General features: G+C 40.1%; 1 protein-coding gene across 2 annotated transcripts in view; it reads right to left on the reverse strand.

Annotated features, from left to right (window-relative positions):
- spon1a (spondin 1a) overlaps window positions 1–26,721 on the reverse strand; it is a 92,179-nt gene extending 65,458 nt beyond the window's left edge. The window contains exons 1-6 of one of the 2 annotated variants that reach the window (XM_035416512.1): window positions 26,105–26,721; window positions 22,988–23,094; window positions 15,938–16,071; window positions 8,893–8,966; window positions 8,261–8,383; window positions 3,345–3,493 (exon numbers count right to left, since the gene is read on the reverse strand). In XM_035416512.1, coding sequence (XP_035272403.1) covers window positions 3,345–3,493; window positions 8,261–8,383; window positions 8,893–8,966; window positions 15,938–16,071; window positions 22,988–23,094; window positions 26,105–26,336 — 819 coding nt within the window. In that variant the 5' untranslated portion in view covers window positions 26,337–26,721. The remainder of the gene's footprint in view (window positions 1–3,344; window positions 3,494–8,260; window positions 8,384–8,892; window positions 8,967–15,937; window positions 16,072–22,987; window positions 23,095–26,104) is intronic. The other variant, XM_035416511.1, reaches the window with a different exon arrangement.
- Window positions 26,722–27,775: the final 1,054 nt, after the last annotated feature.

Raw genomic sequence — 27,775 nt, forward strand, 5'->3', positions numbered from 1 at the left:
GCATCAGTTTCAGATTAATTCCCAATTTTAGCAGCCCATACAGTGAGTCAGCATTTATAAAAGAGTTGTTTCCTTTCCCAGCTATATTACACCCTTCACCCCCACCCCCCCGCACCCCATTTTTGGAGGTAGATGGCCAAGGTCAGACACAGCTTTATGAAATGACATACAACACTCTTCCTACATTATATTTTCTTTCCCCAACATTGAGTCTGTGATGCACTGCCACAAAATAAAAAGTCGGATAACAGGATTTATTTAGGAAAGGCCTGTTTGGAGACACACAGTTGTCAGAGATGAACGACCACAGAAATGAGTGACATTTCCAACATGTTAATGAGATGTAACTTTTCAGAGTTCAGGATTCAGGGATGTTTACATAGAAAAAATAGGCAAATGCAGGGGGGAAATACTGCATTATATAAATGCTGAAATTCATAGTTTTTTACATTTTTATTATTACAGCGAACAATGACCCAGACTTGAACCACAACAAAACTATTTCTGTTCCATTTAACCAATTGTCTTTTCAGTGTCTGACATTTCCATTTCTTGATCATAATATTTAGCGAGATTCAAACAAAAAGCACTTAATTTAAATTCAGAAGTAAATTTAAATTCAAAGTAGGAAAACGAGATGTTACACTCTAACTAGCTTGCTCAACATGAATACATTGAAACAGACATTTTACATGTTTATGTTTATGTACATTTTTTGTTTATATCTTTGTTCAGAAGAAAATTTGCTCAACATAGTCTGCCGTCACTACTGGTAAATAGTAACCATCATTAGGTTACCAATATGGTGGCCACAACAATTTGGTCACATGATTAACACCAATAAATATTCAATCTCTAGTATACTACATTATACAGAGTAAATTATTTGCAGTACTGCTATGTAGTATGCAGGGTTGTTCAATTTATCTCTCAGCTCAATTCAAACATTGTCACAGTTACGAACTTAATAACATCACAATCACAAAAGGAAGTAAATAATTGCTGTAGTGCTTTCTTTCATCAAGAACAATCACAACATTTATTGATCCACCTACAAGAAGAAACAATAAGCAGACAGAGAAGTAATTGGAAATAAGATCATCCTTCAGTTTCTTCAGGAACTTGCACGCAAGCAGGTTCACCTAGCAGGCAGATGCCCTCATTCCAAATCTAGCCACTTCTCAACTGAAAACCTGACCTATTCCCCTTGAAAATCAGACCCAGGGAAATGGTAAAGAGTAATGCTCATGCTATTCCTTAGTGGTTTCAACTTGTTATTTTGCCCACAGCACCCAAAAACAATTTAAACACAGTCATCTCACCTGCAGCCACACTTTTTCACATGGCTGTATTCAGGAATTTTAAAAACTCAAGCCCTTAGAAAGAAAACCAAAGAGTGTATCATATTCTTTTTTAATTGAGATTGCTGAGATATGCGCACAGGTCCCAGTGTGTGTTGAAATAATTGACTTGTTTGGACTTGCTGGTGGAGGTGCGCTCTCTGAGGCTTACCAAAATTGAGTTCAGAATGTTGAAGATAGTCAGACGTGCACACGGATTCTCAGATTCTCCACACTGTATCTGGTATTACTGTCACAATGCACCCCACATGTATACTAATAAACACACACTAACATGGACAACTCCATGTTGCTGTGGTTTTTAGCAGTCACTGACATTATGTGAAGGCAATCAGTAGAATGCAAATACGCTAATATGATTCATGACCATCAAAACAACACTCCTGGAACACCCCAGTAGAACAATCAACAACCCTTCAAAAGGGTGACTTGATTTTCAGTCAGAGAGCAAGAAATCCCATAGTGTACTACTTCAGTTGTGTTTATAAACAAAAGCCTTATACTTTTTTAATGCTAAGAACCAAAGAGAACAAAAGAAATTGGTACAGAAAACAAAAAAAATAGTAACTCAAGTATTGCTAGTTGGGCATTGTTACCAGTGAATATATTTAGTTGCCTAAAAAAAAAAAACACTAGATGCCAAGCACACACACGTCTTGTGAGAATACAATATGAGAGATTGTGTTTTTGTTGTTTTGCTACTGCCAAGAGATTTTCCGAGGAACAAACTTTCTTTGGAATCTTCAGAAGAGCATTTGCTGTGATGCACAGATAGAAGCACACAGGAAATGGGCTTTTTATCACAGCATCTCAATCTAGACAATTATTTTGCACTCAGTAAGCCCTTCTTCTATAAGTACAGGCAAGAGCTCTAAGAGAAATCACATTACTGGCCTGCCATTATTAAACCCTTATCACTTACAAAGGTTAAAACCATAAAATATAATGAAACGAATAAGACATGTTTGTCCTCACCCACCCATTGTCATTAATGTCATCCGACTGGCATATGAATACGTGTTGGATTCAACTGAAAAATGGAAACTGGTGTACGACTGGGGTACAGTCCATTGTCCATCAATCTGAAACACATTAAGTAATCCTACTACCTGCGAGTTCCTACGATGTCATGTGAAAGACAAATGGGAGAATGGGGGATATGAACCTTTCTGTCTGACATTTCAGAATCCCTCCAAATCAGCCGCTGTTCCTCATTCTGATTAATTTGAGACCATTTCAGACGCTGCACATGGTCTCACATGTAGCGATCCTGCACTTCTCGTCTCAATACAGCTGCCTTTCCTGTGCTCTACGTGCTGTCATCCAGACTCTTTCAAGGACAGGAAATTAACACTACACCACAGCAGTGTAAAGGTTGGCAGATACTGGCAGATGTATCTATTAAGGAACATGCTAGTAGCCCTTCCATTAACACATTAACCTCTGATGTAAACATACAAGTTATTCTCAGGCAAGGACACACAAGCAGCACAGGAACAGACTTGCCTCATTATAAACTGCTTTGTCCTGTAGAAAGAATGGCACAAAGTAGGCAAATCCTGGATGGGGCACAGGCACACACACACACACCCACACCAACAGACACAAGCAAGCACGCACACACACGCACATGCATGCACACGCACACATGCACACACATATGGACACACCCAGACAGAGAAATTGACATGCCTGATACCATGTCTTTTGATTGGCTGATGGAACTCCATGTGGACACAGCAGGGGGAACATACCCCACACCGACAGAGATAGATTAAACCCCTGGGGTTTTGAGACAACAGAACCCCCCAATACACCCATTTCTGTCATCCTTAGCAGATGAGGGAAGCTTGAACTTTTGAAAGAAGAAAAATAACACACCACAGCAGGCACACAAAATGTATGACTTTACCCCACACTCAAAAAATAGTTATCTGAACACAGCAATAAGCTCAATCGAATGGTCTTTGCTTGTGGGCCTACCTTCTGGCGAATCTCCTCCTCCATTTTAACAGGAGATCCCAGCTCAGCCACCTGCTTCACCCCCTCGCTGGCATAGCCCCCGTACTCCCAAGGTATGTAGTCCTTCGAGTGGGACGCTCCAATGATGGCGGACCAATGATTGGCACGCCCTGTTGAGACATCCAAGGCCCCATGTCAAATTTACAGCGTCACATAAGTGGCTTGTTTATATAAAAAATCCCATTCAAACAAAATACTGCAACGCATAGTATGTGTTATGTCCTGTAATAAAATGTGAATATAAAATGTTTATGCATTAGGTGCATAACAATTATGGTATTAATGCATTACATTAAATCTTTTTTAAGGCATTACATTAAATCAACCACATCTTCTGAGTCCAAATGGCATATATACATGTGTACTCAATGAACTGGGGAATGTCATTTATACACCAGTGACAGGTATTTTATGTAATCTCTAAAGACTGAAGAAATACTAGATGACTGGAAGTAAGACACTATGACACAAATATATATGAAAGGAAATCGTATCCGATCCAGGAAACTAAAAGCCTGGTCTAACTTATGAAAACAATTAAATCTGTCATTGGGGACAAGTTGGATTATTCCTTGAAAGAAACAGTATCTTCGGGGAGAGTCAATTTGATTTTGTAGGGGGAAGTCATGCTTACCAAACATTAAGGATTTATCTGAGGAAGCCACATATTGTTTTGATTTGATCCAGGCATGCCTCAAACCAGGAGAATATGATATCACATATTTGGACTTCCAAAAAGTATTTAAATACCACGTACAGTAAGAAACATTGTAAAACGGCAATCAGCATGAATTACAGGGGATACTTCACAGTTGGCCTGGATTTGACCGTTGAGGTAGAATATGAAGAGGAGGTATTGTAACTGTAGGAGGAAACATATCTGAGGAATGTGCTGTGGGAAGTTGGAAGCCACAGGGATTAACGTTGGGACCTCTGCCTTACTTTATTTATATAATGGCTTTGACCTGCTTTTCCTTATTTACATAAATTATCTTCTTGATAGGGACCTTAGCAGCAAAGCCTTTTTCAAACAGAGGGGAATCAACAAAGGCAGTGTGAAAACCTTGAAAAAAGTTGACACAAATTACAAAATGTAATTGTCACATGATGGAGTGACACCCCTGGGAGGGAGATGTGGCAGTTCCGGGAAACACTGTCGTTAGCCTCTTGGAGAGAGAGAGAGAGAGCGCACCCACACCAACACGAAATGAAATTAATCAAACACCTTTACCCTTTCCCTTCATGGGTTCCGGGAAAAAACAATTAACTAAAACAACAAACTGAAATAATAAAGACAAAAGAAAGTAAAACTGAGCGACAGCTTTTCCGATGCGCTGGCCAACTTTTCAGCTGCCGGTTTCTTTCTTCGTCACTTTGTGTGCAGATAAACAAAACCCTAAGACTCGGTGTGAGCTCCCGATCTCGGTACCAAACCGTGGAGAGGGATACACCTTTAAGCACCTGTGCTGATTAGTTAACTCAACCCAGGTGCGTGTGCTCTCTCCACCATCCAGCGTTGCCAATCCGGTTCGCTGCCGGACCAAATGTCACAGTAATGTTCCGCATGTAGGACATAAAATATTAAAACAAAAACATGTTATAGAAGGAGCAAGCCTAGTATGTGTTCGATTAGATAAATATTTACAACATGCAGTCTAGACATTGTGCTGTAGCACTATGCACTAGCACTATGCAGCAAAAGGGCAAGCAGGATCCTGGGATATGTAGCTAAAACTATTTAGTATAAATCAAAGGACGCTATACTGATGTTAAACAATACCTTTGTCAGATTCAGTTCATAATTCATAGGCAGACGAAGTGGGCATAGTTGCTAACTTAGGTAAATTCCACACTGACATCAGGAAGTGCCTTTTTACAGTGAGTAGGCAGCTGCTGTAGTCATGTTGTAGAGACCCTCAGGGTCTTGAAATCCAGGCTTTACCCAGTGCTGGTTATTCTCACAGCAAGAGGGTACTGAGTTCCAGCCCCGTTCGAAGGGCCTTTCTGTGTGGAGTTAGCATGTTCTCCCCGTGGGTTCTCCGCCAGGTACTGTGGTTTCCTCCCACAGTCCAAAGACATGCAGTAGGCAGCTGAAGCCTAAACTGCCTGTAGGTATGAATGTGTATGAGAATAGTGTGTGGGCCCTGTGATGAATTGGTGACCTGTTCAGGGTGTATCCTGCCCTGCCTCTCACCCACTGCATGTTGAATATAAATACATGGATGGATGTTTTTATTGCATAATCATATATAATACCACATGTATATATCATGTGGCATATATCTGGCATGTATATATCGTATCTCAACCAAGGGGCTGAATTGTACTGGTCGGGTTTAGTATACGACACTAAATATTAACAATCCTGACACAACAATTGAAGACTATCCCCTGGCTGTGTGACTTCACTAGAAAATTATGATTTACTAGCACTAACATCTGAGGTATTCACAGTCTCCCACTGAGGCGTCATTACATTTTGCCCCCTCTATCCCACTGTGCCACTGATTATATTAATCACTGCCCACTTTCCACAGTCCTTGTCAACAGCCCCAAGGAACATTCGCCCTGTCTCGGCCGAAGAGAACGTTCCTTTGCTACCACACGATCTGTATCAGTGTTATGTCTCATAAATAATGAACAGCCGTCTCTGCCTTTGGAGAGTAAAAAACTAGACACCACTGTCACTCAAACTCAATGAAGCAATGATCTGCCAGGTTCTGGCGCAGGAAGATATGACCATGGCATCATCGGCGCCAATACAACGTATCAAGATCTCTATCAAAATAGGCACATTCTGACCCCTGACTGATTTCTACTTGCCACTTGGTTGTATGTCAAAAATAAAATAAATAAAGGACAAGTGTTCTCTCACTACATCTGTATGTTTTTCTACAATACATCCTCTCATGGAAATATTCAAATTTTTCCTTTAGAAAATTTCAAAACATAATAATTCCAGTTGAGTATTATTCTTTAAAGAATATTAGCTTTTCAAAAATATGTTCAAAACTTCAAAAATGTCTCTTCTCTCACCTCTTTTATTTTAAGCCTGTTGTGGGGTCTAATTTTAACTAGCAAGCACTTGTTCATATTTGGAAACTCAGGTAAGGTAATGACTAAAATATGAAATATATTTTATTTGACACCATATCACTGGAGAACAGTCACGAATCAATGTTGAGCCCTGGTCATAAAACATTTACACCAACCTACAATAAATAATGAAGGAATTTATAAGCACACACTGACCAGGACACAAACACGAACACACACAGACACACACACACACAGTTTTTTTATCCAAGTTGTCCAAGCACACCCAGCCATTGGAAATCTATATTCATATTTTTTTCTTTCACCTCATTTTAAGTCATAATTTCCATTAAGGATTTTAGAACACATTGATTTTTTGCAGCTGCAAATTCAATACAACACAGAAATTCAATAATACACAGAACAAAGCGCTCACCTGTGGTCCGCCTAGTGTTAATTAGACTTCTACAAAGGAATGTACAAAAATTTAAGACTTTTTAATGGATACTGCATTTACCCAGAACCAATGGTCCATTGCAGTTTTACACCTTTTTGGTCATTTGTGAAATGTACACCATTTTAATGGGCTCAGCATCAATACAAATTGCATTTAGAGACTGAGTTAAGATTAGTGTTGTTGAGGCAATATACTTGGTGTGCACAGATTTTTATAAAATCTTTATTCTGTAAAAAAAGCACGGCAGCGCACTCTCGTTCCATTAGCAGGTCTCTAAGAACGTTCTTGCAGTCTTCATAATGTTGCTCCACCACAACTGACTGTATAGAAATCCTTTAAATATTTAATAAATGCTGTATAATGTTATCTTCTTACATCCATTCTATCTGTGTTACATCTCTGTTGTACTATTATGTACCAATGCTGGCTTTTCTTGATTAATGACAATACAGCTCCTTCCTGTCGCCACAGAGTTTGTGGAGATTTATTTATTTAAAGTTGTGACCATCTAACTTTCACTCACACATTCTCCATATCTCTTCTCTGTTTCCTTAGAATTGCATTTGTGGTTAGGTTTTGACTCAGTACAGTAGCATTGTGTCACTCCTCTTTTACACATCTTCATGACATCTCACTGACCTTGGACCATTTTGCTTTGACTGCGGAGGGCAGCAGTGTTCCATGCAGGTTATCCCCATTATCCAAGACCATAAACCTATGCTTCAAACAATCACCATCACCTGCACCCTTTCTTTCAATTGGTCCTCAGTGTTAAAGAATGCCAGATGTAGATGGGGAAAGTGTAAACCACATCTCTCCCCATAGAGGCGCAGTACTGTTTCACAATAGCATTTTATGAATACATGCTGGCATTGTATTAACATGCCTACTTCCTTCAGGCAAAGGTCGCACATATTATAGTATATGAAAATACTTTGTTGTTTGTTGTTACCATCAGAAAGTATTTCTGCACTGAGATTTATGGTATAAAATGTATTTTAAAGTGTTTAAGCACAAATACACAATACATTATCACATATATAATTATAAAAATGTACGCTTTTTAACAGCAAATACTGGTATGCTTTGGCAGCACTGGCTACACAGATTCACCACCACCGCATTTATGAAGCACTCCCCCGCATGGGTGAATACATTTTCTCGCTATTCTGTCTCATAAGCCCATACATTACATGCAAGGTCTTTCTCTAGGTTTATCTCACACTGGGACGCTGTTCCAATCGTTATATTGATCCTGGTGTGGGTACTGTACGTGCCTTCAGTAATCCCAAGTCTTGATTTGTACCTATTTAAACTATTTCAAGGTTAGCCACACAGCGGGGGAGACCCCAGGCAGGAGAACAGGAGATCATGCGGTACTTACTGGGGTAGTCTTTCGGGTGGACCTTCTCTGACCAGTTCCCAAAGAATGTGACTCTATACTTGGCTGTCCCACAGGCACAGCACTCCGACTGGGGTCTCTGTGTTGCCTCCGAGAACAACAGGTCTGAAACAGCACAGGGTTGTGGTCATTGGAAAGAGGTCGCCACAGTGTGAGCTACGCACTTGCCAGTGACTCCAATCGAATGCACAGTAGTTAAATCAATTGCATTGAATTGAAATCAATTTCATTTGTATAGCACTTTTTACAAAGGGCATTGTCCCAAAGCAGCTTTACAGATATCTGGGCCTGAACTAATTTAACCAACATTCAATTGCGTAGAATTCTTTTTTTGGAATGGTTTGTGCAATCATACGCATCTCATCTAACCAGAGCATACAAATAGACTGACCCAAATGAAGGAATTTGCTCATTTTGAAGCATGGCAATCATCTAAATTTACTGGAGAAGCTGCAATTTATGTGACACACCAATCAAGCACTTCACCAGTAATTACATCTTCATGTTAAGATCAAGCATTTTGCGCATTATATTGAAATACAGCTCGCCTTCTGATTTGTGCCATTAAATCTACAGAATGTATCTGACACTTGTCTCCACAATGAGATTCTTACCTTTCTCACACATCTTGTAAGTGAGGGAGCCTTCATCCTGGAAATAAATGATTCTCTTCTGCACAATGCTTGCCCTGCAGAGGAGAAGAGTCACTGCTAAGGCTGCAATTAAATCACATTGCTTCCTGGCAATCAAGTGCACCAATCTGACAAATTGTGAGCCCAAAGCAGCATATGCTTACTGAATAACATGCTCAGAGGGAGGTCATGATTCCTGAAAATGGGCACAGCTGTGTGATGAATATTTTGATTCCCTCAGCTGTGGATAAATGCATTTTGCACAGGGACATTTTGCGGTTGACTATTTATACCCACAACTGGAAATAATTTCAGGTGACAGCCTGGAAGTCTTTTCAAGATGTCTTTGCAAGAAATTCAAATGACTCATTTTGAATAATTCAACTCTAATTCATTGTATTTGACTTGCCAGTAGGAGGGGGATTCCTGGTGGAGTTGTCGGTTTTATGATATTGTTTCAAACAGTAACTTTGACAGTTATGTGGATAGGGCAAGCTCAAACAGCATTGTTCTTCTACAAGAGATTAAGATCATAATGGGTGACAAAATAATTTGAGGACTCCAGAAATCTAGATTCAGACTCCGGCAGTGATGCCCAAGGGGTCTTGTTGACAGACAATAATTAATCGATTCCCCCCAGTTCCGTGTGCTGTGGCTGTGAGTCTTTGTCGATACCTGTTCATCTTTTTAAAGGAGCAAAGGTATCACGGACAAGAAGCACACATGAAGGCATTCTAGGACATGTCCGAATCAATTCAGAAAACAAATAACCAGACAGGAACAGTGACATCCAGTAAATCAAATATCAAACCGACAGACCACATGTCCATCTCTGTCTGAGAAAGTTTTTGAAAATTTCAAGGTTTGGTTGGTAAAACAGGTCATGTCCTGTCAATACTTGAGTTGAGGAGGAGCCATGAACTGTATATTTAAATACACCCCACAACATGTACCAAGTAATTGGTATAAAGCAAAAACCTCCTGGGTGGTGACTACAGCGAAAGCACTAGTCCTTGGAGCAGTGGCATAACGAAGAATACAAAATTGAATCCTGGCCATGCCAGGGCCAAATGTGACCAGTCCCACGGTCATCTGGGGAAGGAAGATTTCATTCCAGAGGGCATTCCCCACCTCATCACGCATTTATCAATTTTGTATGTAATCTGCATTCAGCCTGCACCTATGGCGCAATGACTGCACAGCTCAGCTGGTGGATTGTCAAGCGAGAAGAATCCAGGGCTGGCTTTATGCATTACTAAAAATATATACTCTGATTTACTGTTTTGTAATATATCTACATCAAGGAATGTAAGTCTGCACATAGAAACGTCTTACTGCTGTTTCAAATTTATTGAGCTTCAGTGAGGTAATCACTAGCACTTGATAAGAGTGATGTTATTGCACTTTTTTCTATTGAATTTTTAAAAGTTTATCTGCTATACCAGTGCACTCAAATATAACAATGTTTATTGTGGCAGTACTTCATATAGTGACACTTTGTTTTATTCATATATATTGTTGTTCACAGCATTATAATTAGCACTATTCTGCAAACCGCTCAGGATAAGAGCATCTGCTGAATGAATAATTATAAATGTACTGTAAGTCCGTACAGCCCAATTCATGATTTTTACAGCCAGGCTCTTAGGGGTTATTACCACATTTAGTGGGGCCCTGGCATCAGCCCTGGTCTAACTGATTACTTCCAATAAGGATATTTACAGTCCCCTGGGTAAGGTCCATAAGGCTGCAGGCTCTGACATCATTTCCTGTGCTAGGAGTGGGTGACACCTCCCTAAGGAAATGCCATAGCTGGATGAAACTCCTTACTTTCTATTTTCCCCTCTTCAACTGCCACCATTTTATAACTCTCACACAACAAAATATGCTCTAAGGACCTTTTAAAAAGGGTTCTTTTTATTTGTGGAACTTATATGATATCTCTCATCTTCAGTTAAAAAAGAGGCATCAATTCATGCATCTGTGCAGCCAGGAAACCCAACTGCACAAGGAGGAAATTATTGCTATATAACTATTCCAGTAGGAAGTAGCACAGTTACAGTGGTACACCCAAATTCACATGGCAGAGGCTTCTTTTATTGGAACAATACCAAGACTGGACCGGGAAACACATCAAAGTGCTATCATCTTCATTTCCTTATATGGCTAAGCAGACAGATGAGAAGAATTACATTCATCATAGTCATGGATTGGCGTGTTAAAGGAAATGCAAATCTGGTAGGAGGGTTCAGAAGAAGAAATGAGGTGTACGGAAAAAAAAAAGGTTGCATAAGCTTTTAAATGCCTAACCAGCGCATATTTTATTCTTCCTGATTTAATTCAATCTCACCTCAATTTCACATTTCTCCACAATGAAAAGCCTCCCTACTTTTAGGGTGAACATGCAATTAACCACAGTAATGGTTGTTTAACATCTAATTTAAATTATATCAATTATATGCAGCTAAGGCCAAATTTACTTTTCTAGCATAACACTTTCGGAACTAATCACCGTAAGCAGAAGACATTGTGTGTGTGTGTGTGGGTGTGTGTATGTGCGTGTGGTCGTGTGTATGTGCGTGTGGTATAACCACAGATGCGCTCACACATGTATAATTGATTTTTCTGGTATAGAGAACACCATTATTAATTATTTATTTTTGTAAAAAGCAGGCTTGTTTCCTTACCTAATGAGAAAGTTAAAACCTAAATGAATTATACATGTTGCTTGAAACAACTGTGATCATTCTGCAATAGTGTGTGCTGTATCTGCAATGTTAAAATGAATTAATTAATGAATTTATTTTGAAAAACCAAAGCATTGCCAGCTTTTCATAACATGTGTGCAAGGTGCATCTATGCATGTGTGCTTTTGTGCATGCAATATTCTTACATGTGTGTAGTTTTGTGCATGCACATATGTGTACATATGTGTTTGTGGCATTTGGTCAGCTGGAGAAGTAGATTGGTCTCGGTCACGTTGGCTGGTGGGGAGAGCACACGCACCTGGGTTGCATTAACTAATCAGCCCAGGTGCTTAAAGGTGTGCTGCTCTCCACAGTTTTGGGCCGAAACCAGGAGCTCACTCCAAGAGCACGTTTATGATTTTTGTTTGTCTTATTTTGGAGTTTTGTTTTAACAGGCAAGACCAAGAAAGTAATCCAACACTGAAAAGTAGGAGGAGCTTGTTGGGTTTGAAAGCGGGCCAACTACAGGTGGCGCACTAGAAAGTGGTCGCGCCATTTTCATTTCTTTTGTCTTTGTTGTTTTAGCTTGTTTTAGTGTGTTTTTGCCTGGAAGGGTGAAGATGGTCGTTTATTTTATTTTGTGTTTGTGTGGGTGTGTTTGTGTTTGTTTGTGCGCTCTCTCTCTCCATGCGACAACCAACGGTGTTTCCCAGTACTGCCGCATTTCCCTCCCAGGGGTGCCACGCTGGCGTGTTACAGTGTTTTTAGAGTCCATTCCTTCAAGACGAAATAAAAACAAACGTAAAAATGACTGCATATATTAACTTCAACAAAACACTACATCTAACCATGCACTTGTGTTTTTCTGTCATGTTGCAATTAAGCATTATAATCTGCAACCAGACAGGCCACACCCCTTCTGTATTTTTTCCATTTTATTGAGACGGGGGAATAACAGAACTTTACAGATATAAATGGAATCACAATACAGAAAGTACTACTATGCTGGCTTCACTGAGCCAAGGCAAATAGAAGTAAGAGGTTTCTGCCAATCAAAATTAGTTTTCTGGCTCTGATTTATTGGTACTATAATAATTGGTATTTATTATAAGTACCTTCCATTTCATGCTAAAAGCTATATCGCGCATTAAAACCTGTATTTATTGTGAAGTTGGAGATGGGCAAATACTTTGCAAATGGTAAATTACCTTGCTCTTTTTAAAAAAACAACCAGCTCCAGCCCAGGCACCACAATTTTCAGGCCACATCTTTTCCTCTTGTATGTTTTGGTCTTTAAAAGTTTCAAGTCTTGATTTAAATGGCTTAAATCTGGTTTTACTGAATTGCATATGTCCATAAATTTGTTAAGTGTGTTTGGTTGACTCTAACATCTAGAGCAGAGGTGGGCCGTATCTGTTTCTGGTTTCCATGCCAACTTCTAGTTTTAATGACTTAATTAGCCATAACGTTTATGCCATCTTACATTCCGGCTACATTTCTTGACAAGCGCAGGAATGATAGCCAAAGACTGTTCTTGTGTCCCTATATGAAACATTTTACAGTGACCTAATCTACGAGTGAACCAATGTTGATGGATACAGCTAAATAGCTAATTTAGCCAGGGTAATTGGTGGGGAAAAAAACCAGCATGCCCACTGGACCTCCTGGCTGAAATTGCCCATACCTGCCCTATAGCAGGGGTCAACAGCTAAGCATGGCCTCGGGCCAATATATTTTTTTAGTTATTAGCTGGTGGGCCAGAACATAGCCGTTCAATTAATAAGCCATTAGGCCTACACTACTAATTTCACATAAAGGTGTTGCTGACATATCTGAGCAGGAGATATGATTTCAATCTGATAAAATTGTCAATATCTGTTTAATTATCATTGCATCTCTTTTCATTGATTGGTGGAGATTCTGGGGAATGTGTTGCTGTCAAAATTAGGCCATTAGGCTACTGTATGATCAGTCACATCTTCTAACAAAATACAACATTCCTCTCAAATAATCTCAAGAGAAATGTGAAGGCTATTGCCATTAGAGGTCTGCATCGGCCTAGACCCAAGCCCACCTAAGCCTGATGTCTGTATGGCACGACCCAAACCAGTCTGACAAGCGCTAGCCAAATTTTAAGCATAAATACAGCGCAGTGGATAAAACAACAAGCCAACATCACCACACAGTAAAACAGGAAATAATGTAGCATGTCCCTGCATTATTTTATTATTCATGATGATCGGAACAGGCTTGTCAGTTAGCTTTACTGACGATTTTCCTTCTGGTAAATGTGACATTAATATGTTTGTCACTGTCAGTTGATCAGAACAGCACCTACCGAAGTATAAGACTGCAAATGGAAGCTTTGGGCCATTGTTGCCAATCACTGTTAACAGCTGGCAGAAGAGTTGGGCCTAAAAATAGACCCAATACCCGATCAGAGCATACCTTTGGGCCCCATTGGGCTCGGGTGAGGATGCAGACCTCTGATTTGCATCATTGGTCAGAGTATTTAATAATCTTTTTTATTTATTTATTTATTTTTTTTAAGGGTAAGGCACGTGGGGGGATTTGGCAGCCCAAAAAGTTTTGATGGAGGGGGATAGATTTTCCCCGTGGGCTGCCAGTCGCTGATCTAGGCCTGCGTATTTAGTATTTATCCCTATCTGACTTCATACTGGCATCATTAAAAACAAACGCAACACTTAAACAGTTTTGCATTTAATTAAAAAAACATTTTAATTGGCATGTTTAGTTTCAGGTTTGAAGTGAGTGTTGGGCCTAATGGAATCCAGCAGTGTGTTTACACTCAGGTGAAACAATAGATTCTCTGCTGCCATTTTATAACATGGTCTCTCACTCTCTCCCTCTCTCTCTCTCTCCCTCCCTCCCTCCCTCCCTCCCACCCTCCCTCTTATGAAAATGGCTGTATCCTTGGCTATCTGTCATTCATCTACATGTAAAACCTGATTTATACTTCTGCGTTGAATCTACATAGAGCCTACGCCGTAGCTTACGCAAGTGGCCAACGCCATTGTGAGCATTTATAGTTGTGCGCTGGTCTGTCTGTGTCGCTCTGCAATACACCGCCAAAACGCTAGTTGGAAATGCGTAGGAGGAAATGCGATGCTACCAAGCGGACCGATCGCAGTTGTTGCGGTCTGCATCGCCGCAACGTGTAGTTACATTTCTGGGGAGGTGCACATCAGGCTATGGCATAGGGAACACGGCTACGCCATACCTACGGCGTAGACTCAATGCAGAAGTATAAATCAGGTTTAACACACCACAAGTGGAGGGGAAACCGTAAGCTATAAGCTGATTTATGTCCACCTCCATTACTGAAGAGTAATACAGCACTGGCAGGCCCCATAGAGTCCAAATGGAAGAACAGAGTAGTGGTAGATGGAGAGAAAAGAAGTTGCATTTGTCATGGAGCTCACATCACTCATCCTAACAACTGTACAATAAGATACATAAATAAAAATGTCTGACTTTATTAATATCCTTTCAAATATCGCAACACCAAAATAAAAGTATTTAAATAACTTAAATAAGAAAATGACTGAGCTGATTAGGCTACAGTGTTATGTAGGGCACAACCTCTGTGTATTTCTTCCTCTAAACAGTGTGTGGGATTTTAACTCCATTTTTCAGTCTTCCATAGGTGTCCAGCATATCTATATAGAATTTACCACTATTTCCATATTGCCTGAAGAAGAGAAATCAGTCCACTCCAAATAGGGTTGGGTACCGAACTGGCGCCAGTTTCCATTCGATACCCACCTCATTTTGGTGCCACATGCCTTCACTAGCTAACGTTTCACTCACTCTGTCTACTCAGTCAGTGACAGCAGGTACACTTAGCAAGCTAGCTAACATTTATTTTGCCAAAGTGGCAAAATGTGTTTTTTGCAGTGATGACCTGAAGAAACACTTTGTGGAGAATGTTAGCTCTTACATAGCAAATCAGCAAGACACTAGTTTAACACTCCTATTCCTTTCAATAGGTTCCAAGGTAACTTTGAAACCCAAAATGAGTCAGGACTTGGTCCAGTGTCTCTTCCACAAGAAGGCAAATTATTTGCCACAGTGGCCCTGTCACTACACAGGAGCATTGGTTCATTCTTGGTCAAGAAAAAATAGTCATGTCCCCTATTGGCTTAGCAAGCAAGCAGTAATAACCCAGCCCAAGCCCATCTAGATTCAGTGGTTCGACATGAAAAAGCAAAAGGGTATTTAGCCTTCATGAAAATTTGCCAGAACTTTATAAAACCTACTGAAACACAGGCTCCAAGAGAATATGGTAAAACTGTTCATAGCACTGAGTAATTACTTACTTGAGAATGACACAGCCACTGCCAGAAGGGGGTGCTGTCCAAAACACTTGTATCCTTGTCCTTCTCCTTAGAGTACTCTGAGTCACTGCTGGAGGGCAGTTGGTCATAAACTGTGTGTCCTCTGCATCTATGATCTGCAAATGAGAGAGACCAAAGAGGATAATTATCACTGATTCAAAAACGTTAGATTACTGTGCCAACACTGAAAATGACTGCAATCACTCCTAGCTTATGAAATTGTATCATACCACACTGTCAATACACTAAAACACCTTTCCAAATGTGACCTCTGTGAATATTGAGTATTGTTGAGTATTCATAGAAATAAAATTATGCATATTTGCCCATATTTAATTGAAGTCAATTTTACCCACATTAAACTGACATGGTTTACATTTGAGACATTAGCATTGTGTGTCGGGATGTGATTTACCTTAGTCCAACAGTTACCACATTGTGAACTCATGCTTGGCAAATTAAAATTGTCAGATTATGGAGGTGGCATTTGCACATTGTAAATAATGGCATTTGTACCAAACCAGATCTCTGGGAAGACACATTTTACAAAAGCAATAGACTTTAATAACAGCATACACAATGTCATTGCCAGGTTTAAGATTCATATAGAGTAGCCACGCACCAACAAATCTAGCTCTTGCATTCTTTTCTTCCTGCTAATTCCTAACTACAGGAGTTTTCATTTTGTTCCTTGTGCTCTACAAAATTTCGGGAATATCCAAGAAGTGTGTCCAAAGACAGAACATACACCATCGCAGAATTGTCCTTGGTAATGCTTCATTGTGTATCTTCATTATTATATTCAATTCCACAACAACACAAGTTTTATATACAGTATGAGTAGTGCATGTATGTATGTACGTATGCGTGTGTGTGTGTGTGTTAGCATGCATAGCTAGATACTTAATATAAATACATTTATGCTTTCAGGTACTGATGTACAGTGACACGGTGGAGCAGTTAGTTTTGCATCAGATCTCCAATATCATATGTTCACATTAGCATGTTGTCACCATTTTGAAAAATGTCTAATCTTGGCTTTTGGCTGTGATATCAAAATGGATTATATGATATTCCTGTTCAATTCCATAGTCTATATAATTCATGATGTACAGTTCATCCCACATTCTGACAAAAAAACCTCCTACACACAGCTGGCAAACTGCCTGGTTGCATGTTTACATTAAGATTTACATTACTGCATTGCAAGGAGCTTAAACAAGAGGGTTTTTTATGTCTGGGAACTGTATAGAGGAGTGTATATTGACTTATTTCACATGAAATGATTACTGTTAGTGTTTCCTCACTCTGACTGATAATATCAGTCTCCTATTTAGACAAATTACTTTTACACAGAAGGGGGAAAGAAGACCAGAGTCATTTGACTGCCAGCTCTTGCTGCTGAAAGCTGTTTCAATCTGAGGTAACATTGACGGATTGCCCAAAATATTTCTATTCTGTCACTAGTGTTAGCTCGTCCAAATCATTCTCATCCTAAATTTAAATGTGGTACATCTGGGCAGTAAATTCACAAAATTGGGCCAGGCTCGTCCTTCACACATAATTAAATACATATTTCAACGGCAAGTTCTGGTCATCGGGGGAGCCACAGTAATATATACATTAAAAGCCACAGTCAGTTTGCTGAATAATTTGTAGCCTACCGACCACTTCACAGAAGGACTACAAAGAGACAACACAAGAATATTCCAGGTTCCCAAGGTATGTAATAATAGCCTCCTGGTCTTGTGGACCTCGCTTCACATGTCCTGCAGGGTTTGTGCCTGTGACAGGCTGGTGAGAGCACAGTTAAACACAGCTGTGGTGAACAGCAGCTTGCCTCACCACTGACCTCTGACTTTATTGAGAGCACCAGCTGTTCTGGCTCCACAATAACACTCACTCTCCGCCTGGCCTTCCAGAAGGACGAGCGCAAAGTAAGAGCACGTCTTCTACACACAGTGAGGACCTCACATTCTGAGCTCTCTTCCACACTTAGGGTTCCCTACCCCCCACAAGTCTGGCCCACACACCATTACCATACTCCAACTCCCCCCAAAACACACAAGCATTAGCCTGTAACCCCCCGACCCCACCCCCCACAAACTCTCCTCATTTGAACAAACCTAACCCGACCCCTCCAAAACAAACATTCTAGCCCCACTCTGTCCCCCTGACCTGTCTCTCTCGCCCTGCAACAAACTTTCTCTGCCTGTCACCAGGCTGTCACACTGGCTCATGTTCATCCTCCGCTCCTCATTCACACTACTCCCACAGTCATACTCCTCAAGTTATAATTTGCAATGTTTCAGCAGCCTCATTACTTTTCCAGAAATTCCTTTATCGCCCCCGAGCTTCTCAGAGGCCACATTCAATCTCTAGTTGTTCGGAACATCTGGTAGCCACAGTACATGTAGGCTGACAGGCAGCGCAGGAGCGTACATTCTGCAGAAGCTGAGAGCGAAATAAAATTCACAAGAAGCCAAAGGGATTGTAAACATAATTCTCTGTAGAACTGAGTGGCCCAACAAGAGAGGCGGAAGTTGTTTTCGAGCAAAGCCAAGAAGCTGGAGTCCTGGGAACTCTGTAGTAATATGGAGCAAGGAGCTTATTTTCCATGGCCCCAGCAAAGGTCTGTATTTTGCCAGTGAGTCCTTCCTCGACCCTAGAGCCAGGCTGTATAAACTGTGGATTATCCAGTCAGAACTAAAGGGAGCTTTTACTCTCAAGTCTCCTCTCTGAGGTCATCTGCATGCCCCTGATCTGGCTGAGTGACTATAGCACAATTTGTAGTGCAATGTTCACACAAAAAAAAGAATTTTGCAGAATTGCAGAAGAATTTTTTCCTGACATAGCATCCCTGTGGACTCATATAAACACACTATTGAATTAACATTCAAAATTTCACAGTATGCTTATTTAACTTATTTAACACTTCTCATTTCATTTTCTCTCTTTAGAGCTGATTGAGGGGCAGCCTCTTGAGGGGCCACAGACTCATAGGATGTATCAGTCACCAAGCTGCCACCAGGAATGAGTCGAGTCCTAGAGAACCACTTATCTCAAGACTACACACTGGGGACAGGACGGAGCAGCAGGGGTGCCTGTCACACAAGGATGACAGCATAGCAGAACGTGACTTAAAGGTAACAAACAACATTCTACATTAATGGAGAGAACTGAAGACCCAGGCACATGCATCAGGATTACCTCTGTGACTGATTTCTCATGATTTTTATATGATTTCACACATTTTCCCATTATGTACGATCAGTATTTACAAAGATGTCCATAGCATTACCATCTTCCTTCCACCTCTGACATTTAATTGAGTCGGTTATGCAGTAACAAGCTTAAGTTCAAGAAGGGAACTCAGGGATGGTTCTCCATAACAACAGCACGCCACAGCAGAAATGGATAAACCAGGCAAACTGGCATAATAATGGCAAGCAGGTGAGGATGAGGTTAAACAGCTTCATACTTTTCGGCTTTCTGGACCAGAGCGAAGGTTGTGAAAGTTAAGGAGGAACACAATGTGCAATGTTAGATGAGAAAACTGGGAATAAAATAAAAGCCATTTTCTTGTACTAGGAGAGAGAGCTGTCATTGCTGAAGATGCCTTCTGACAGGTGGTTTCAGTTGGTGGTCAGCTGCATGTGATTTAATGAGAGCAAGAAATAATGGACAATCCATGGGCAGACCCACAGCCAAGTATGACTGCTCCCTGCAGTGTGAAATGAAAGCCTCCACAAAAAACCGCACACTATGCCAAATTATACATCGTGTTCATGCACTGTTGCCATCTGCTAGTATATATGAATTGCATACTTATTTCAAGATATTATTCAAAACTTATGTATAATTATTACTCTATTTAATAAACTTTTTTTTTTTTTTTTTTAATACTGGGGCCCAACTTGGAGATGAGCATGTCAAATTCTCACCCTATTTTGGAATGTCCAGTTAGCTATTTGCAACCGCAGCTGCATTTATGCGCAATCCCCCACAGCTGATTCAGGAGATTTGACACATTTGATCTGTTCTCCTCGTAGTGTAGCCAGCCAGTTTCTTTTCATAGAGCGGAGCTGGAGCAAGACCTTTCATACCCTACTACTCCATACCCTGGGCTGTAATTTGAGTGACACAATCGCAAATTTTGCATCGTCCTCTGGCACTACCTGCCACAGTCAGCACATTCCATCTGAGACCAACCGAATGCGCCACCCAGCAGCCCCATTTCACTTATTTGTATTCTCTCATAGAATAAAGAACGTCTGTAGGAAAATAATATAATTTTGCAGGTAATGCTAAATGTGGCCCATGCTAAATTCAGGGCCATTCCATACACTTGAATTTATGAAGCTTGCAATGGCTCATTGGTTTATTTGAATTGTTTGTAATTACTTAGAGTGACCATGGGTGGGCTAGGCCCTAACAATTTATTGATGTCATCCTATAAACTAGGGTTTTATTCAAGTATATGAGCTAGTAACTTTAGCAGCAAAATCACTTCTGTAGATTGGTCATTCCCAGTTTAATACAACTGCACTTTAGAAATTGCTCTTTACCATTAAATTGTTTCGGTGGGTTTTTTAAAGTGTATACACAAATACCTTTCACAGACAAACAGAAGTACCTCTCACCCTCCACCTCAATCCCCATCCATTCCTCATAAAGGACCTTGGGGGAAAGAAATGGCTCAGGTGAACCACAGTTCATTACAATGTGTATCTTCGTTTATATGGTGTGTGAAGCCAGAGATAAACATTCTTCTCTTTGGCCTCGAACATTATTCTGTCAAATGTTTTATGTGTCATATCTAGAAAAGAGAGGATCCACCACGGACAGAGTGAGAGAGAAAACATGCATTGGTGTGATACTGAGAACTGTGACATAATTTTGCACAGAGCTTCAAGGGTGACAGGAACAGCTTTGGCGATTTGTCTGTAAACTCTTCCTAAATCTTTGGATTACGTTAGATACTTACAGTAACTTTTACATGGTTTTCATAATTATGTTCAACTGAAGACAAAACACATTTGAAAACTCTCTAACTATTTGTTTTTGGTTTTATACACTAAAATCACAAGACTGAATTTATCTTCACTTCACACTTCAAGGTCCACATTTGCAGTTTATTTTTTGGGGTGGGGGGGGGTGGTAGACAAATTTTCAGGGGCTTCTGAGGATGCGTTCAGGCAATCTGTAGACTTCACTAGGGAAGAGTAATCTGTGGAGTTGGAGAGCCTGTCAAACAGACTTGCTTACAGTGCTACATTAAGGTACCCTAACCCACACATTTTTGCACCCTGACCTTTATTTCCTCGCCTTGTCACATCCAGAGAAGTCATCTAGACTTCATTACTCACAGTAATTGCTAAAGCTGCCACTACGGCGAGATTTCTCTGTACATTTTCTCAGCTGAACTTAATGTTCCATGACAAATATTTCAGTAAATCTGCCTCTCAGTAACATATCACATAGATCTCCTTTGGCACAACACATAGCAAAGCTGTACCTAATGACCTTGAGCAAAACAACAGTGCATTTCGCACAGTAAAACCTGATTTCTGACATCCAGGCTAAAACAGGATTCCTGGCCATTATACTGTCCGTGGTTTGAAACATAAGATAAAGACAATCTTTCTACTTAGACAGCTTGTTTGCATTAGTACTGTAAATGGTAGCCTCCCCCTCCCAGAGTGCGATAACTCATCTCTAGCTCCAAAAGACCTGTAAGTGATCAGGGAGGGCTATGTTTTTCTTTTCCTGGAGCGTGCAGGATGAGAGGCCTGCTGGAAATGAGCGAGGGGGGAGAACGAAACGTACACACCGCACTCGCAGACAGAAAGGTCAAAGCGTTTCAGGATTTAACTTCATGTTTTAAGTATGATGCCAGACAGCTTCCAGGGATGTTGCCAGCAGATATACGACTGAGAAATGCGTGCATTCATTTCCCATTTCCATTCTTAGTTTGTTACTTTGCTGTAGATTCACAAAAACATGCTTTAGTTCACAGCTGTGTTACAACAGTTTGCAGAATTATTTTTTTTTTAAAAAGAAGTAATGACCCCCTGTCCTTTGGCAGCACCAGCCAACACACAGAATATTTTTCTCTCTGGACAAAGCCTCTCTTGACCTCAGAGCATTGTCTTTTTCTCTGAAAATGGATTTCAGGAAGGCTTTTTGGTTTGAAAACTAAAACAAATGCAAAGTCAAAATCCCTGTAAAAATCTGACTCCTGTAGTTCAGGATTTATTCAAGCTATCTCATTTTTGTGAGCGAAGCACATGCATTGAATCCCTCAATGTGAAAATATTCTCTTTTCCTTCAAACCGGGAAGGAAAGAGTGTGAGTCACTCAACTGAGTTTAAACCCAGGCCAGTTCATATTTTTTGAAATGTGAGAGTTTAAAGAGATCAAAACCACTCCCAAGTTACTTGGTGCCTGCCAATGTGTTCAGCTGGGTTTGACATGAAACAGGCACCCGCACACATGGCCCTAAGTACAGGAATTAAGAGAGAAGGGTTGAAAGATCTCGTTTTAAAAGCCTAAATGTACGAGGGGAAATGAATTTGGCAAAAGAGAGTTAGGATAGCAGACCTCCTTGTAGAGTCAAGTTTACAGTTACTTGGACACTCATTCCCTGCATATTGTGCATTATTGAAGGTTGGGTTATTGGAAAGTGGCAGCACACTTAAGCACACTTGAAGGTGCCAATAACAAAAGCCAACAATAGCAGGGGTGCTTGTGGGCAACTACAGTAAGCATGTGCCAATAATTCCATAAATAATGCATAATGTATGCATCCAAATGAATCAAATTCATTGTAAAATGTCGGTTCTATTAATTGACTGGTTTCACTTAAACTCTCAGTATCATTTCAGCATTTTCCTAATGTGGAGATTTTTTAAAATGTGGACACTTTTTTTTTTTGGATGCCACAGCATACATTTGGTTGGCATTATCCTACTTTACAAAACATTGCTTTTTCTATTGACATTTAAAGCAGGATTTTCCCCATTCTCTTACCTGAAAACTTCCGGCATAATCTTCATCTCTTTCACCACCCTTTCCCTCCTTCAAGGCAATTAGCGTAAAGCCTCTAAAATGAGAAGGGCTGGATGTGTACAAAGTCACTAGAAACAGGAAATGGAAAAATAAGTTAGTGTTGGAATGAACATTTCTTCCTTTGCTAACCAACAGTGCAGTCCGTAAGCATTTGATCAGTGACACAATTTTTTGTTGTTTTGGCTCTGTACTCCAACACAGTGGATTTGAAATGAACCAATGAATATAGGCTATAAGTTAAAGTGCTTTAATTTACATCCATATTGGTAGATCTGTGTAGGAATTACAGCCCTTTTTATACATAGTCCCTCCATTTTAGGGGGCCATAAGTGATTGGACAAATTAACTAAAGTCATCATACTTGGTTGCAAATCCTTTGCTTTCAATGACTGCCTGTAGCTCTTTGACTTCATATTCATTCTTTCATTTCAAATCCAATGTGCTGGAGTACAGACCCAAACCGCAAAAAAGATGTCACTGTCCAACGACTTCTGGACTGCACTGTAGAACTGTAGTTCAGCAAACTACAGCAGAGTTTAACAGCAAAATGAGCCAGATCTCCCAGGTGTTTGCGAGGTGAAACAAAACAAGCTCTGCTAAATATGGATGTTCTATTAATTATAAACCTGTAGTGTGTGAATATAGCCCTGATTCTAGTTGCAGATATACAAAAGATTTGCCTATGAGGATCTCCTCTTATTATTGATGCAACCGACATGAACAGAATCATCCCTTGCCATGACTCCTCTTATGAAAAAATTATGTGCAATTTGCCTTTTTAATTTAATATTTAAAAGAAAATGTCACGTGAAATGGACATTTTCATGTGATCGGCTTTTTTGGCACATGCGAATGAAAATTTCCACATGCAAAAACAAATGATGTGACAAATCATGGGCGGCGTCACGGGGGGTGCTGGAGCCTATCCCAGTGCATTGGGCGAGAGGCAGGAATACACCCTGGACAGGCCACCAATTGATCACAGGGCACACACACTCATACCTATGGGCAATTTAGAGTTTCCAGATAGCCTACCTGCATATCTTTGGACTGTGGAAGGAAACCGGAGTACCCAGAGGTAACCCACATGGACACGTGGACATGGGGAGAACATGCAAACTTGCAACATGCAAACTCCACACAGAAAGGGCCAGGCCAGGATTTGATTCAATTCTTGCTATGAGACGACAGTGCTACCCACTGCACTGTGCACCACCGTGATTTTTGAACATGTGATTTTTTTCATAAGGGTCTTAAGGGGAGTACACTCTCCCTACACAGATAACATATCTATAAAAAGCACCTCTTTCATGCAGTAGTCTACACTGTCAATCTAGCAGACTGGTCCAATGGCTAAACAAATACATTTTGAAATGTGACAACGTCTTGCTTTTAAAGCAAATGCTGTAGATGGTTCAGCACGGCTAACAAAATTGGTTCTCATGTACACTGGACTATGTGATTTAAACCTATTTAAAAACATTTTAAATACAGCTTGGAAGAAATTTTTTCCGCAACATGGACGACAAAGTTATTTAACCAGCTTGTTCAATAATATTAATTTTTTATCCTCGACCTGACTGAAAAGCAACAATGTGCTGACTGGCAAGCTAGAACTTGCATGTGTAGTGAAGTAGGTAGGCAGTGCAGGCACATTATGTGACAGCCGTATGAAATATAAAGGTTTTCCATCAATGGTAACCCTTTCCAGCCCAGGCAGGTTTATACATAACAAACGATGAACACCATTTTCTCAACACTTGACTGACTGACCAATGCTACAACTCCATTACTTTTGTTCATTAATACTGGCAATAGCAACAGAAACTGCTTTACAGCATTTTCAGCAGTGACACTTCAACTGGCATTGCACAAAAACAATGGGAGATGAATAATATCAACCATAAATATCCACAAAGGTACTTTTATACTGGAAACGATTCACATTATAAGTACAATACGATTGTTAAGCTGATGATAAAACCACAGAAATACAAAATAGATCCTTACCCAGGTAATGGCAATGTTACACAGACTTTCAAAGTTTAGAGTTGAAGTAGAACCTGCACGCCAGAACACATACATCTTTTATTGGTATCCAACAACATTTCGATCCATAGTGGATCGTCGTCAGGTCAAACTCCACTGACGATGATCCACTATGGGTTGAAACGTTATTTGCTACCAATGAAAGATACACATTGAGTTCTGGTATGCAGGCTGTACTTCACTACGCTGTAGCCTATAGCCTATGCCTTGCGCCCTGGTCGATGTGTGTATCTCCACACAATTATATTATTAACGCAGACTTTCAAAATCACTTCATTATCATCTTCCCTGCTCTTATCTCTAAAAACTTTACTAATATAATTTAAAGTTAAATCATACTAACAATTATTTTGGAAAATATAAATAAAATACCTATTATTATTATTATTATTATTATTATTATTATTATTATTATTATTATTATTATTACGACAACGTAGGTGGTGTTCGGTGAATCACGCAGATAACGGAAAATGGTATCCCGCTGTTTTTCAAAGATTATAAAACTGGAAATGCTACTGTAGGGGCCACTGAGTTTACGTACTGTTGTATGCACGTATTGAACGTCGCTTGTGATAAAAGCGTCTGCCAAATAAATGTAATGTAGCCTACTGGGGGTTTTATACAGCTCTGAACCAACAAATAAGCCAACTTGGAGGTGGGAAATATTTCAATTATTGTTGCTGTTGTCGTTGTTGTTATGTAGGCTTATTTATTATCCTGCATGTGGTTTGTGTTCGTTAGCCGTCTAATGGAGTTAAACTTTCACTTCAGATCGCCGTACTAGAGTAGCCGAAGAATGTTATTTTATGCCACAATAGAAATTATGGCTATCGTGCATCGTAACTTCGCGGATATCTTCCACTAAACTGTACGGGTGATTTTACATTTAGCTACCATCTTAATCTGTAAAATATTGCCATGACGCCATAGTAAAATCTCCACGAAGATGGGTCAGCGACAGGTATGAACAGAGAAAAACATTTCTATCAGATAAACTCAGGGGAAAATACATTTTACCATAGTTACCTCTGTAGGTGCTTCCAGGTTGGTAAAATTCCGGATCCCCCTCCACCCTGAGTCTAAACTCGTTATAGCCTTCCCTTCTTGTGCCCTGAGCCCTTAAAATGCTGCTGCAATACCCATCCGACTTCGCCGCTTTATCTGTAGGCTCCTCCGTATATGCAAGCGTATGAAACACAAAAGTCGAGAGAAGACATTGCAACAGCAGTATTTTCGGGTGTAATCCAATTCTTGACATTGCGCGGAGGCAATCCGTCAGCAGTCAATGCGATAAGAAAAACGAAATGGGAAAATTAGGCAAAAAAAGAAAAATCTTGTCTCAACTCCAGAAACGGACAAACTTGTCAATTTCGCCGACTCTTTTTACTTAGTACACGAAAAGATGTTCTCTGGTACAAAGGAGCGCACGAACAGCCATCCCGAGTGAGCTGTATATAGCTACTGTATGATCGAATGCTTCCTTAGTCCTGAAGACTTGAACTGATTTGTTGGAGAGCCTATATGCTGATGGGAGACTCGGTGTTTAGCCTAGCCTACTTAACAGCGTGCAGTTCTCAGAGTTGGGGGAAATAGCGAAGCGGATGGTAGCGCAGCTGTCTCTTAAGACATCAAGGCAAGAACTAAGCTGAATGTATTGAGTCAACAGACTTTAAACAAAACCCAGACATTCCTACCAATGGCTGTTGTAACAGAAAAGCAGCGATTTACATTTTTGGTGGTGGCTTCCAGCAGAAACGCGCTCGCTTACATGTGCACAGCTTTTTAAATCTGTTAATCGAGAAACTGATGCGTTGATATCTACATGTACTTACGGGTTTAAAACAGTTTGTTCTGTTTATGTCGTTCCTATCTTATTACTTTAATAAAATGTCATTTTTGGGCGACTTTGGGGCGCGTTCCTTTGGAGGAAGTTAGTTGAATTAGGTTCAGAGAATAAGAAATGGTTTGTTGCATTGTCTATAAAACGTCATTAAAATACACTTGAAAGCTATTGTCCTTATAGCGTGGCCGTGGAACATGTTATATAGACAGGAATATAACCCCGTTCATAAATAGTAGCCTACAGCTATTCTGAATTACATTCGTGTTCAGTTTTTTTGTCAAATTCCGTGTAGCCTATTTCGGTTATATTAGGTGAGAATGATATGCTTTAATAGTACATATTTGCTGAATAATGAGAGAGACCAGACAAAGTATTGTCGAATTGCAACTGCTAAATTGTCTCTATTACAATACTTTTTTGGTCACAACCAATCTACGCACAAGGCGCACATTCAAGCAAATAGTGGGCATCAAAGTGGAATTATGCGTGCGTGTATAATTCCAGTTTTTATCCTCTCTCTGTCTTAAATTGCTAGAGCCTTGTCAGACAACCAGCTGTGATTTAGCTCCACCATCCCGGAGATAGTGTGTCTCACAGCACCTGTGGCTTTTTGAGAGCTATAATTTCACATCAGGCTTTATGACTTCCTGCTTTCACTGGGTCAAAATGTGCTGTAACTCCACACAACACATGGTCACAGAGACTAGGTTCTGTAAATGTTCACTCGTGTACCCATAATATTTGAAACCTGATACCAGGGTGGTGCCTTTATGGTCTTACATATCCATGTTTAACAGTGTAGCTTTGATTCTAAAACTTTTTTTCCCCATTTCTTTGCTGATAACAAAATGAGT

Source organism: Anguilla anguilla, chromosome 5 (genome assembly GCF_013347855.1).
Source record: "Anguilla anguilla isolate fAngAng1 chromosome 5, fAngAng1.pri, whole genome shotgun sequence".
NCBI classification, from domain to species: Eukaryota; Metazoa; Chordata; class Actinopteri; order Anguilliformes; family Anguillidae; genus Anguilla; species Anguilla anguilla.